Source organism: Nicotiana tabacum, chromosome 2 (assembly GCF_000715075.1).
Source record: "Nicotiana tabacum cultivar K326 chromosome 2, ASM71507v2, whole genome shotgun sequence".
Taxonomy (NCBI): Eukaryota; Viridiplantae; Streptophyta; class Magnoliopsida; order Solanales; family Solanaceae; genus Nicotiana; species Nicotiana tabacum.
In genome coordinates, this window is record NC_134081.1 from 1691286 (window position 1) to 1703932 (window position 12647).

General features: G+C 39.8%; 1 protein-coding gene across 1 annotated transcript in view; it reads right to left on the reverse strand.

Annotated features, from left to right (window-relative positions):
* LOC107782497 (uncharacterized) overlaps positions 1 to 12647 on the reverse strand; it is a 106039-nt gene that overhangs the window by 24531 nt on the left and 68861 nt on the right. Inside the window, exons 36-49 of the mRNA XM_075229825.1 lie at positions 6987 to 7090; positions 6607 to 6902; positions 6433 to 6517; positions 4673 to 5368; positions 4262 to 4580; positions 3921 to 4079; positions 3673 to 3836; positions 3394 to 3571; positions 3053 to 3322; positions 2755 to 2961; positions 2278 to 2332; positions 1520 to 1650; positions 925 to 1407; positions 26 to 844 (exon numbers count right to left, since the gene is read on the reverse strand). Coding sequence (XP_075085926.1) covers positions 26 to 844; positions 925 to 1407; positions 1520 to 1650; positions 2278 to 2332; positions 2755 to 2961; positions 3053 to 3322; positions 3394 to 3571; positions 3673 to 3836; positions 3921 to 4079; positions 4262 to 4580; positions 4673 to 5368; positions 6433 to 6517; positions 6607 to 6902; positions 6987 to 7090 — 3966 coding nt within the window. The remainder of the gene's footprint in view (positions 1 to 25; positions 845 to 924; positions 1408 to 1519; positions 1651 to 2277; positions 2333 to 2754; positions 2962 to 3052; positions 3323 to 3393; positions 3572 to 3672; positions 3837 to 3920; positions 4080 to 4261; positions 4581 to 4672; positions 5369 to 6432; positions 6518 to 6606; positions 6903 to 6986; positions 7091 to 12647) is intronic.

Below are 12647 nucleotides of genomic sequence, written 5' to 3' on the forward strand. Positions count from 1 at the left end.
AAATATTTACTCCAGGAACAACTACCTTTTCCATAAACCAACCACCTTGAACAAATAACATCAGATATATAGGATTGCGCACATCCGCAGAATATATATGCACGGTCTCCCGGGATGACATAAAACCCCGATGTCGCTCTACAGTGTTGCCATCTTTCAGTTTTTCCCAGATCGTGAAGTCAGCTCCACAAGGAAGCCGATTCTCCAATTTCAAGGGAGAACTAATTGATAGTTTCCAATCATAAACTGGGGCATTTAGCTCTGTGTGAAGAACAGAGGCATCTGTACCAACACAGAGCCAAAGCTGTTTACCACTGCCACCAGGACAACATAAAAGTAGATCCATTTTCTCAAGCTGGTTTAGCTTCAGTGCAGAAATAGGTATTTTGTTTCCCTGCCTTGCAGTATTTTGTCGAGAAAGTGCACTGCTTTCGATAGATGTTTGGTCCTTACCCAAGCCAAAGACAGAGCCCACAGCAATAGGACGACCCCACGAATAAGGAGTCTGAGAATAACCAAGGCATGGACGAACTTGTAAACAGTGGTTAGAGTCCTTGGACATGCATCTCCAAGGTAAGATAGCCGAAGAACCAGGACTAGTAACAATGTGATCTGTGTTATTTGCACCCCTCTCCTTAACTTGCTGCCTTGTACGAGTCCAACGTCTTCGACGAACAGTATTGTGAGCTGACTTTGTGCTACACTTGGAAGAATTTGGTGGCCACTTCAAGGTTTGAAAATCAGGTCCATATGCCCATCCATCAATGTTAACAAACTGAGATTTGTCAACCGTCCAAGACGATATCCATTTCCATCCAGGAGGTAGGGTAGGTTCAAAAAAGTCCTTTCACAATAAAAGAGGAAAGGTCAACAAAAGCTAATCAACATCAACTATTTTAAAAGCAGAAGTCAGGTAATACCCACATTTGAGGAATAGGCATAATCCCTAGTGCTCCACCGCCCTGGGTCATTTCCACCAGAAACTGGATGATTGCGTTGATTCTCAAAAATCTCCTCAACAAATATGCTATAATTTCTACCTTCTGAAGACAGATCCTGAGTATGAATCATGGACTCATGACATGATGAAATATCCAATGTGATATCTGAATCATTCGTAACTGTAGCGAGTGCCCGGAAAATTATGTGCTTTTTTCCATTTTTGGTGACAACCTCTAAAGCCACAAAATCATCTCCCAATGTTTTGGTGACCACTGATAGCGGTAGGAAGGAGCGGATGCTCTCCCATGGACCTTTAGGTGTAAGTCCTACCCAAAACCCTGTATCACTAGCACCACTCTTTTCTCCCTCGTCATTTTCAAAGTTTAATACGATTTTCTTCTCAAAGTACAACGTTGAGACAAAAAGGCAGCCACAAGAATTTGTCTCATTACTGTTAAGTTGGCCCTGGAAATCATATTGATATGAGCACAGAAAGATGTAATATTGTCACAATAAAATTTCCAAAATTACAGAAACAGAAAAGAACCAAGATGAAAGACGCGGCAGTGCAACTAACCCTTCTTCTTAAAGGATAACATCCAAAGTTTTCAACGTCAGACACTTGATGCAGCATTCTGAGTGAAGCAACCTTCTTTAGAATACTTGGACCATGTGCGACGGAAAAGGACGATGCGCCAACAACCTCACCTGCATTGAAATTATGCAATGACAAATTTTAGAATCAATTAATCGAACGAATTCCATTTAATAAAACCAAACTCCAGCCTCGCTGATCTGTTTTTAGAGGAAGTCAAATAACTCTAACTTCTCGTGAGACCAAGAAATGATATTGATAAGAGATGGAGTAGAATGAGGGAGGCTAAGGTGCACTGAAGTGATAAAACTAGCTAATAAAAGAAAAGTAAAACTCCAAATCATGAGACTAAGAAATTTGAAGTTCCGCAAACTACAGCATTTATGATGAACAATCCTTCAGAACAGAAGAAACTTCCTTCAATATTATTTTTTTTGGAGATGGAAGAAACTTCCTTCATTTTCAGTTAAGCTATAGCTAAACAAAATTGCAAAGAAAAGCTTTTTCCCTTCCAATTTCCATACAAAAATCAGAAAGCTGTAACAGTGACTAATTTCTTTGGCATGCATTCTGAGACAGAAAATTGAAATACAAACCAAGAGATACACCATTTATGTAACCGAAAGTATAATATCAATACGGGGAGAATAATTTAAGATTGTAATTTTTCATTTTCCTTAACAAATAAACAGATTAGGAGTTTATAAGGAAGAACAATATGCTTTAAAGCACCAAGTTACCTTTTCCGGCCTTTGCAGAAAGGTTTGTCACCTCCACTTCCAGCTTTGCCAGCCCCTATAAGAAAATGGAAGGTTGATTTTAAGAATGGAAAATGCTTATTGGATGTGCTGAAAGAAATGTAATGCTCCCAGTAACTATAACTTCCACCACAGGTGGAGGATTTGGACTGAGAAAAGATTGAGAATGTTTCCAAGTAGGCGAATGTCTTCATGTAATCATGTTATTCATGGGATAAAGCAGGTTTTTGGCCATTCTGTTTAAGAGTTAAGACTACCTTATGGTGTTCAAGAATAGCCTTAAAAGACATCCAAAGATATGGGAAAGCTCTACTGGTACTATGTATCATCCATACTCATTTACTGACACGTTGTTCTCGCCCTCCTACTCTTATTTCTGTTTCATTACAAAGTTTATGCAACTGGGGAAAAAAGAGTGCCTACAAGTACACATCTCTCTTAATCCATTCAGCCAATTACCTTCAAAGGAACTTCAAATATGAAGAGTTCATTCCATTTAGCGGTGCCTTCATCCACGTTATTTTTTCTAGCAATTACTGGCTTCACACATTTCGTCCTTGCACTCTGAGGAAAAAGCTTTTGTTGATTTGAATCCTGATTCTCCACAACCAAGCGCAAAGCGCAGAAGAAGTTATGGCTATTGCCGTCATCATTGACAGGCAGACCCTGTTAGAGAGAGAAATAAAATGAGAACCTCATAAGCAACTAAGGTTCAATGACAGCAAACCCCACTAATAGAAATCAGTATGTCAACCACCTTGGCTTCAACTATCTGAACAGCAGCATAACGTCGAGGTTCCCTTGACTCATTGGCAACATTTAATCTGTCAGAATGCCTTGTAGGTGGAATCCATACAGAAACAGAATTATCAAGAGGTAGTAACTCAAATACATCTGAGTTTTGCTCAACTTTTTTCAGGTACATATCACACCCAAGTTTATTTTCGACCACCACCGTCCGAAAGTCGTCGTCATCCAGTGCCACAAAACTAGTATTATCTTGATGTGCATCCCCAGAACGAGCTTCCTGCAGAAGCAAGAAATAATCAGAAACATACCAACAGTAACTGAAGCGTATCTTGAGCATCACACAATCACCTTAATCTTAATTGCTTTCTTTTCCAGTTCTCTCTGCTTTCGCCATGACTCGACAGCTTGCCCCAATACATCAATATTTGCTGCACTCAGATTTATGTTCAAAATGCTGGTTGCTGCAACTCTTACCCTTGTACCAACTCTTGAAGGCGGATGTAAATTGGTCTCATAAGTCTCAAACCTGCAAAATGAAGAATAACAGATGTGGTAAAGCAGCAACAACAGAAGAAAATGTGTCAACATAGTAACAAATGACAATGGGTGCATGGTGAATGATATTACTTAAATATTCCATCAAAAGACTCAACAAGTGGCTCCCACGCTTCTAATTGCGTGTTGAAGGTGGAAGCAGCCATTGAAGAAATGAGAACAGCATTCATTGCTTCTAGTCGCCCATGTGTTGCAAGCTTAATATTAGTGATTGTTGCATCAAAAAGAGGTGTTACCTGAAAATACAATAAATGCACAAATAAATAGCCAAAAATGGAGAAAAATCATATAAGCTAACAGAGTTTCTTAGGGCTACAGACCATTCCGCATAAGCTGTCCAATAGAGTCACAGAAAAGCATCTGATTTTCATGTCAGCTGTTATGTTGTCCCTTGTCTTTGGCTTCACTGAATCACCAAGAGTAAATGCCAATCTACTGGAAGGTTTTTTCAGATCAGAGCGTGCAAGGAAAGTGCAAGCCTGTAATGCAGTACAGAACTATTGTGTGGTCAAGGAACGTAAACAGCAAGTCAAGGAAGTATAAGCCACTCTGGATTTACACATTCCAGGGGAAAATAGAGCAACAATGCAACAGATACTACAATTGAGGATGATTAAGATAAAATAATAAAAGGGCACATGCAGAAGATAATAACTCTGACCTGATTGTCAACTTTCCAAATGCTCCAGCACTGAAAAGCTCTGGAGCCTGAAGATCTTGAAATGGGCATCTCAAGAACATTAGCTTGACTAACAAGATCCATCCTTGGGCAGCAAAAATAATCCAGATCAGGTGCTTCATTGCTACGTGTCACTACACAACCCAAAGCAGCATAACCAGGAGGAGCAACTGGGTACCAGAAGAAAGCTTCCTCCAGTCCCTTGCCCGCAATATGAGCAACTTTTGTAAATTGCACAGGCTTTGCAGAAAGTTCAGGGTTGTCAGCCTTAAAGATTATACCAAGGGGAGGTGGTTCTAAGCTGAAGCAAAGGAATCATCCCACATGTCAAACAAGATGTACTGGTGTAAAGCAGGCAAAGTAGAATCAAGGAAAGCAAAATAAACAACTAACCCTTCGGTAATACAGTCCCCCAGTACTGCATAACAAGGACGTCTTATAGGTCTCCATATAGAGACTGCAGGGCGAAGATCACTACCCCTGTCCCACCAGATCCGCTCAAAGTTTGGAGTTGAAATATAACAAGAGGTCGCTTTAGAAATTGATCTGATAATGTCCCATCCTGATGAAGTTGCACTCTGTTTACTTGTCTGGAGATGCAGGTGCTCGCTCTCACTAGTTAAATCTATAGTAGGTACTTTTAAGGAAGAATTATACCAACTTGAGCTCAGAAGAAGAAGATTATTCAGATCAAAACAACAGCTTTTATGAGGATGACTACTAGATGGATGGGCATAGAATGACCCAAGAGCATTATCCAAACGCCAAATACTGAAACCTGAGGTGAATGCAGTATTAGCAGCAATGCTGAAGATACATTCCAAAAGCATCGTTGATGTTACCAAATCAGAACGTATGCAATGAACTATGTGATTAGGAGGTGGTTGTGTTCCTACATGAGCAACACAACCCATTGTGACATATCCAGGCGGTGCAATAGGCAGCCAAAGAGAACAATCATCAGCATCTTGTGCCTCCTCAGATTCTTGAATATCAGAAAATAAACCTATCAGCCTGAAACCAAGGGGCTTCCTAACACGCCCATATGTATTGCTCACAGCGACAACAGCTTGTGACGGAGGATTTGGTCTGACATGAGTGAAATGATCATGCATTAGGCAAGACATTTAGATTCTTCAAGCAAAAAACAAACATAATTATTGCTTAAATATTGCTTCTATGTCCAATAACATGTTCTTTGAAAAGACAACAATACCCGAACTTATATGGCACAAGAATACCGAAGAAAAACTACGTCAACCAAAAAGCTACTACGTTTCATAAAGGTGTTAAAGTTCAAATAATGACAGTTGAACTGAAATTGAACTTGTAATGACTACAAAGATACTTCAGAGCATATGGATGGAGGAAACATTGAATAAACAAAATTTACGGTTTACAACCATACATCTTGCTGAAGGTTCATTGTTTGATCCTAGACTACAAGCAATGGAGAACCAGCAGCAAAATTAAGCACCACGGTGAAGAATCCAATGCTCTAACTCCAAAAAACAAGCCTTGCCAACAATTGTTCTATGCATATCACCAGCAAAATAAAGTTCCATTTTTTTACTTCAGCTGTTTATTTTAAGCATGGTAGTATACTTCTGGTGCAAAAAGAAAATTTCTAACAGTTCTAAACAGGATCATTTAATCTGACCAATCTTCTGATGTAACAACAGATACAAGGCTGTATTACTTGCCTATAGCTATTGGGGCATCTGAGATGCTATTATGCAGTACCACCAGCATGATATTTAAAAGAATAGAATAAACTACTACATAAGTTTTTCATTTCAGTTAATGAAAGTTGTAAAATTGGGTATGAAGCTTCACTCAGTACAATAACAAGCGACATGATATGAACCATTATACAAATGTTGTACGGTTTCAATGACAGCTAAAACCCTAATTATACTGAATTATATCAGTGCTCTTTGGAGCAGGGGAAAATCATTATCCCTGAAATCATAGCATTACCAATCCTATATCAACTCGCCCAGATAAAATGAAAGCATCAAACGTCTTCCACTAAAAGATTAACAAAGAATCAGGTACCAACAGTATGAAAATATTGCATTTGAAATTCGCAAACAAAGTAGGAGAAATTTCGAATTAATCAAAGCGGTCGCACACTTTATGGATCTTCTAACCTTGATGTGACACAATCTCCCAGAATAACATAGTTCGACGGTGCTCTGGGCCTCCAGAATGTAAGGTTGTTAAGACGCCCATGTTCTGCGCAAGTGCAATAGAATCAAACATCCAGATGAATAACAGAACAGATTAACAACAACGAATTTATAAGACATGGAAAAAAGAAATACCTTTGGGACAAACCCAAATTCTATCAAACTGAGTGCAAGGCAACAGGGGATCAGCACTCCCAAAATGTAAAGCAGTGGTTGCCTGACTCTGCAAATTGAGTAGAAGGGAGACAACACCAAGAGATAGGTGGGCACATATATCCGTTGACAATAAAGATATATTTGTTTTATCCTTCACAGAAGTATATCCTCCAGATATATCAACTGGGTCAATAATAATAAGACCAGAACCAGCCTCAATAGTTAAATCCTTTACAAGTCCCCGGATCCATGTATCATTTTCTTTAGCTGCATACCTGTTGCATCAAATCTATAAATATCTGGAAAATGAAATATAATAACTGGGAAACAATGGTAGCTTTCAGTGACAAGCATCTTACATGAAGTTAAGGTCCATTTTCGCCCGGAGGAGCTTCTCACCATGAGCAAAGTCATCCAAAGATGATTTACTACTATCATAAAATGTGAATTCAGGAGAGACAACCTGGGAGAGGCAATATAGCAATCAATCAATTATGCCTCAATCTAGAAAAAAAAAACTTAGATGTTAAGAAACAGAATGATAGTGTTTAAGAACTGACCAAAAGCCGGTGAGCTGTAACAATCACAACTAGAATACAAGAAAGAAGTTGGAAGAAAAAAGAGAAGGAAACATATATGCAACAAAAACAACGAAGAACAATAAGTATTTCTGATCATCATGAAGTTACCAGAAATTTGATGCAGTGGGTATAACTCTGCACTGATCCAGAAAGTCTTTTTCTTCATGCTATCAGACTCCCTCCTTTGACAATTGAATTTCCTGTCACTGTTCCAAGGGAACACAATTTCTCCTCATGAATTCAGGATATATATATATATATGGATCTTTCTCTTCCATTGTGCCCTATCTTTAGCTAAGTTTGCATTGATTCAAGGATTTGTAGGTCTTTCGAGACAAGTTCCTTCTATGTGATTTTTAGGTCTACCCCATCCTTTTTTAACACCTTCCATCACCATAGTTTCACACCTACAGACCGGTGCATCAATAGGTCGACGCAGGACATGAACATGACCAACCATCTCAAGAAAAATGAAATCAACGGAATGCCAAGATAACAAGTTGAAGAAGTAAAATCAGTGTTCCTACTTATGAAATACCCAACAGGTAGAGTGTTTGTAGGGAATTAAATGACATCAGCTTTCAACTATCCAACCACAACAATGAACTGATTATGACCGAAGGTGAGGAAAAAAAGATGGAAAAACAATGCTGCGGTCTGAAAGCTTCTTCAACAACACTACCTCCATACCATATTACTTGCCTTAACTTTCCAGTGGTTCAAACTCAAGTCGCTTCACTATCTAGAGTTTGACCGGGCATGTTAGATATTGAATCCCTCATCTGAACATTGCCCCGTCACTGATCCAGAAAGTCTTTTTCTTCATGCTATCAGACTCCCTCCTTTGACAATTGAATTTCCTGTCACTGTTCCAAGGGAACACAATTTCTCCTCATGAATTCAGGATATATATATATATATGGATCTTTCTCTTCCATTGTGCCCTATCTTTAGCTAAGTCTGCATTGATTCAAACATTTGTAGGTCTTTCGAGACAAGTTCCTTCTATGTGATTTTTAGGTCTACCCCATCCTTTTTTAACACCTTCCATCACCATAGTTTCACACCTACAGACCGGTGCATCAATAGGTCGACGCAGGACATGAAATGACATCAGCTTTCAACTATCCAACCACAATAATGAACTGATTATGACCGAAGGTGAGGAAAAAAAGATGGAAAAACTTTTTATGTATGTTACCAAATGTTGCGGTCTGAAAGCTTCTTCAACAACACTACCTCCATACCATATTACTTGCCTTAATTTTCCAGTGGTTCAAACTCAAGTCGCTTCACTATCTTGAGTTTGACCGGGCATGTTAGATATTGAACCCCTCATCTGAACATATCCCCGTCACTGATCCAGAAAGTCTTTTTCTTCATGCTATCAGACTCCCTCCTTTGACAATTGAATTTCCTGTCACTGTTCCAAGGGAACACAACTTCTCCTCATGAATTCAGGATAGAACAATTATCCCGTTATTTTTCCTCATGGTGCGACAGAGAGGTTGGTACAAATTACTCTGACTTGTCTTTTCAGTGATTTAAAAACCACTTTGAGTTAGGGGAAGCGTGTTGTAAGTCAAGAATTAATGACATCATTTTTATTATGACGGTGGACTCCCAACCAACTTGCATGCACCTCAACTGATCCACTAGGTAGCCTACTACAGCCCACAAGCGCAGGTGCTGGATAATATTGTCACACGAAGATGGAGCAGATGGGCTCAAACTGAATGTTGTAGCTGGACTTTAAACTTGGTATTTTCATGATGTTACTTCTATCCCTTAATCACTCAAACACCCCATTGCCGACTAGCATAAATAATATCATGTGTCTAGATTTATTTAACTTAAATATTTGAATATTGGAGAACATTTTCTACGATTCTGCAGAATATTATGCAATTATAGCAGAATACTTAACTTGCTAGAATTAGAGAATAACTACATATTATATTGTACTAAGTTAAGACTAAGGAATAATTCCTCTACATTGTTAGTCAAGCAAGTCATTAAGAAGTTTTTTCCTCTTCTCTCTCCTTTCACAGTTCAGTATAAACATAAAATGATGATGGGTCTTGTCACTCCATATGACCAAATAAGAGAATAACTACATATTATATTATACTAACTTAAGAGTTTAGACTAAGGAACACTTAAGCAAGTCATTAAGAAGTCTTTTTCTCTTCTCTCTCCTTTCACATTACTGTAACAACAACAACAACAACAACAAACCCAGTGTAATCCCACAAATAGGGGTCTGGGGAGGGTAATGTGCACGCAACCTTACCCATACCTCATGCAGGTAGAGATGTTGTTTCCAGTAGACTCTCAGCTCCAAGCAAGCATGTAAATCACAACGGTATAGAGAAGAAATACAGAAGTGTAAAAGTTAGGGAAGCAGTAACAACAGCAAAAAAATAGAAACCAAAAACACAAGCAACATCAGGTTGTAATAGAATTTTAAGCATATGAAACTACTAAAAATACGCTACTACTACTGGAACAAGAGGGAAGATTTGCAATTGCCTACTAGCCTTATACTCTAATCCTCGCCCTCCACACCCGCCTATCAAGAGTCATGTCCTCGATGAGCTGAAAATGCGCCATGTCTTGCCTAATCACCTCACCCCCAATACTTCTTCGGCCTACTTCTACTTTTCCTCGGACCCACCATCGTCAATTTCTCACACCTCCTCACTGGGGCGTCCGTGCACCTCCTCTTCACATACCCGAACCATCTCAACCTCTCTTCCCGCAGTACTGTATAAACATAAAATGATGATGGGTCTTGTGACTCCATATGACCAAAATAATCCACCAAAAAGAATGAGAGTTTAGGACCCTAGTTCCTCTCTTTACAGCAGATAGAGAGATAGCTTTGTGAGCCGACAACCAACCTTGTATACTTGATGGGTAAAGAAAAAGTTAACAATGACACCAACAAACTGCCAGCCCTAAAACAAAATTAGCTAACAGATGGTTAAACCTATGAAATCTGTTGACGATGCATTTTATCATTTTTGCAGATCAAATCACCAGTAAAGCACAATGATTTCTGTGAGAAGGCACGGGAGAAAATATGTTATTGATATTAGATGAACAATACAATACAAGAGGTCCTTATTTATAGCTATACTATACAACGACATACTACTCTTCTACCAATGTGGGACAATACTACACTATATATATGTTGTAAACTAACACTCCCCCTCAAGCAGGTGCATACAAATCATATGTACCGAGCTTGTTACATATATAACCAATACGAGGACCAGTGAGAGACTTGGTGAAAATATCTGCAAGTTGATCATTCGACCTCACAAACTTTGTAGCAATCTCTCCTGAAAGTATCTTTTCTCTGACGAAGTGACAATCAATCTCAATGTGTTTAGTTCTCTCATGGAACACCGGATTTGATGCAATATGAAGGGCAGCTTGATTATCGCACACAAGTTCCATCCGACTGATTTCACCAAATTTCAACTCCTTGAGCAATTGTTTGGTCCAGACTAGCTCACATGTTGCCATAGCCATTGCTCGATATTCTGCTTCTGCACTAGACCGAGCAACTACATTCTGTTTCTTGCTCTTCCAGGACACCAAATTTCCTCCTACTAAAACACAATATTATCCAGACGTAGAACGTCTATCAGAAGGTGATCCTGCCCAATCAGCATCTGAGTATCCAATGATCTGCTCGTGACCTCGATCCTCAAAGAGTAACCCTTTTCCTGGAGCCGATTTTATATATCGAATAATGCGGACAACTGCATCCCAATGACTATCACAGGGAAAATTCATAAACTGACTTACAACATTCACAGGATAAGAAATGTCGGGTCTAGTCACTATGAGATAATTTAATTTTCCAACCAGCCGCCTATAGCTTACAGGATCGCTAAGCGGCTCCCCCTGTCCTGGCATAAGTTTAGAATTCAGATCCATCGGAGTGTCAACAGGTCTGCAACCTATCATCCTCGTCTCCTCAAGAATGTCTAAAGCATATTTTCTTTGAGAAATAACAATACCTGAGCTAGACTGGGCAACCTCAATACCTAGAAAGTACTTCAATCTGCCTAGATCCTTAGTTTGGAAGTGCTGGAAGAGATGCTGCTTCAGATTGGTAATACCATCCTGATCATTGCCAGTAATAACAATATCGTCAACATAGACTACCAGATAAATACAGAGACTTGAAGTAGAGTGCCGATAAAATACAGAGTGATCAGCTTCACTACGAATCATGCCAAACTCCTGGATAACCGTGCTGAACTTACCAAACCAGGCTCGAGGAGACTGCTTTAGACCATAAAGTGACCGACGCAAGCGACATACAAGGCCACGAGACTCCCCCTGAGCAACAAAACCAGGTGGTTGCTCCATATAAACCTCATCCTCAAGATCACCGTGAAGAAAGGCATTTTTAATGTCCAGCTGATAGAGGGGCCAATGACGAACCGCAGCCATGGATAGAAAAAGGCGGACTGAAGCCACTTTAGCCACGGGAGAGAAGGTATCACTGTAATCGAGCCCAAATATCTGAGTATATCCTTTGGCAACAAGACGGGCCTTAAGTCGATCAATCTGTCCATCGGGACCAACTTTGACTGCATAAACCCAACGACAACCAACAGTAGATTTACCTGAGTGAAGAGGAACAAGCTCCCAAGTACCACTTGTATGTAAAGTAAACATCTCGTCACTCATAGCCTGTCGCCATCCTGGACGAAACAACGCTTCACCTGTAGACTTAGGGATGGAAACCGAGGACAAAGAAGATATAAAAGCATAATGGGGAGATGACAGACGATGATAGCTCAAACCGACATAATGAGGATTAGGGTTAAGTGTGGTCCGTATACCTTTCCGAAGTGCAATCGGTGTACTAGGAGCAGGGTCCGCAGCAGGAGCAGGGTCAGGACGAGAACCAGTTGGGCCTGATGGAAGACGCAAACGACGATGATAAGTCAAGAGTGGTGTTCCTGTGACTGGGGAACTAGGGGGAACAACACTAGACTCCTCAACGGTTGGTATGGATGAAAACTCTGTGGTCGAAGGTGGAGGAGGAGCTATCGTAAACTTCTCAAAGGTCGGTATAGGTAAGACCTCAAATATATCATGGTGGTCAGCAGAGGTAAAGAAAGGTTTAGACTCAAAAAATGTGACGTCAACTGACAAAAGGTACCTACGAAGATCTGGAGAATAACAACGATATCCCTTCTGAACACGAGAATAACCAAGGAAGACACACTTGAGAGCACGAGGAGCTAACTTATCTTTCCCAGGGGCTAAGTTATGAACAAAACACATGCTCCCAAAAACACGAGGTGGAAGAGAGTATAAGGGTGACTGGGGAAACAATACTGAATGCGGAATCTGATTCTTGATGGGAGATGAAGGCATCCGATTAATCAAATAACAAGCTGTGAG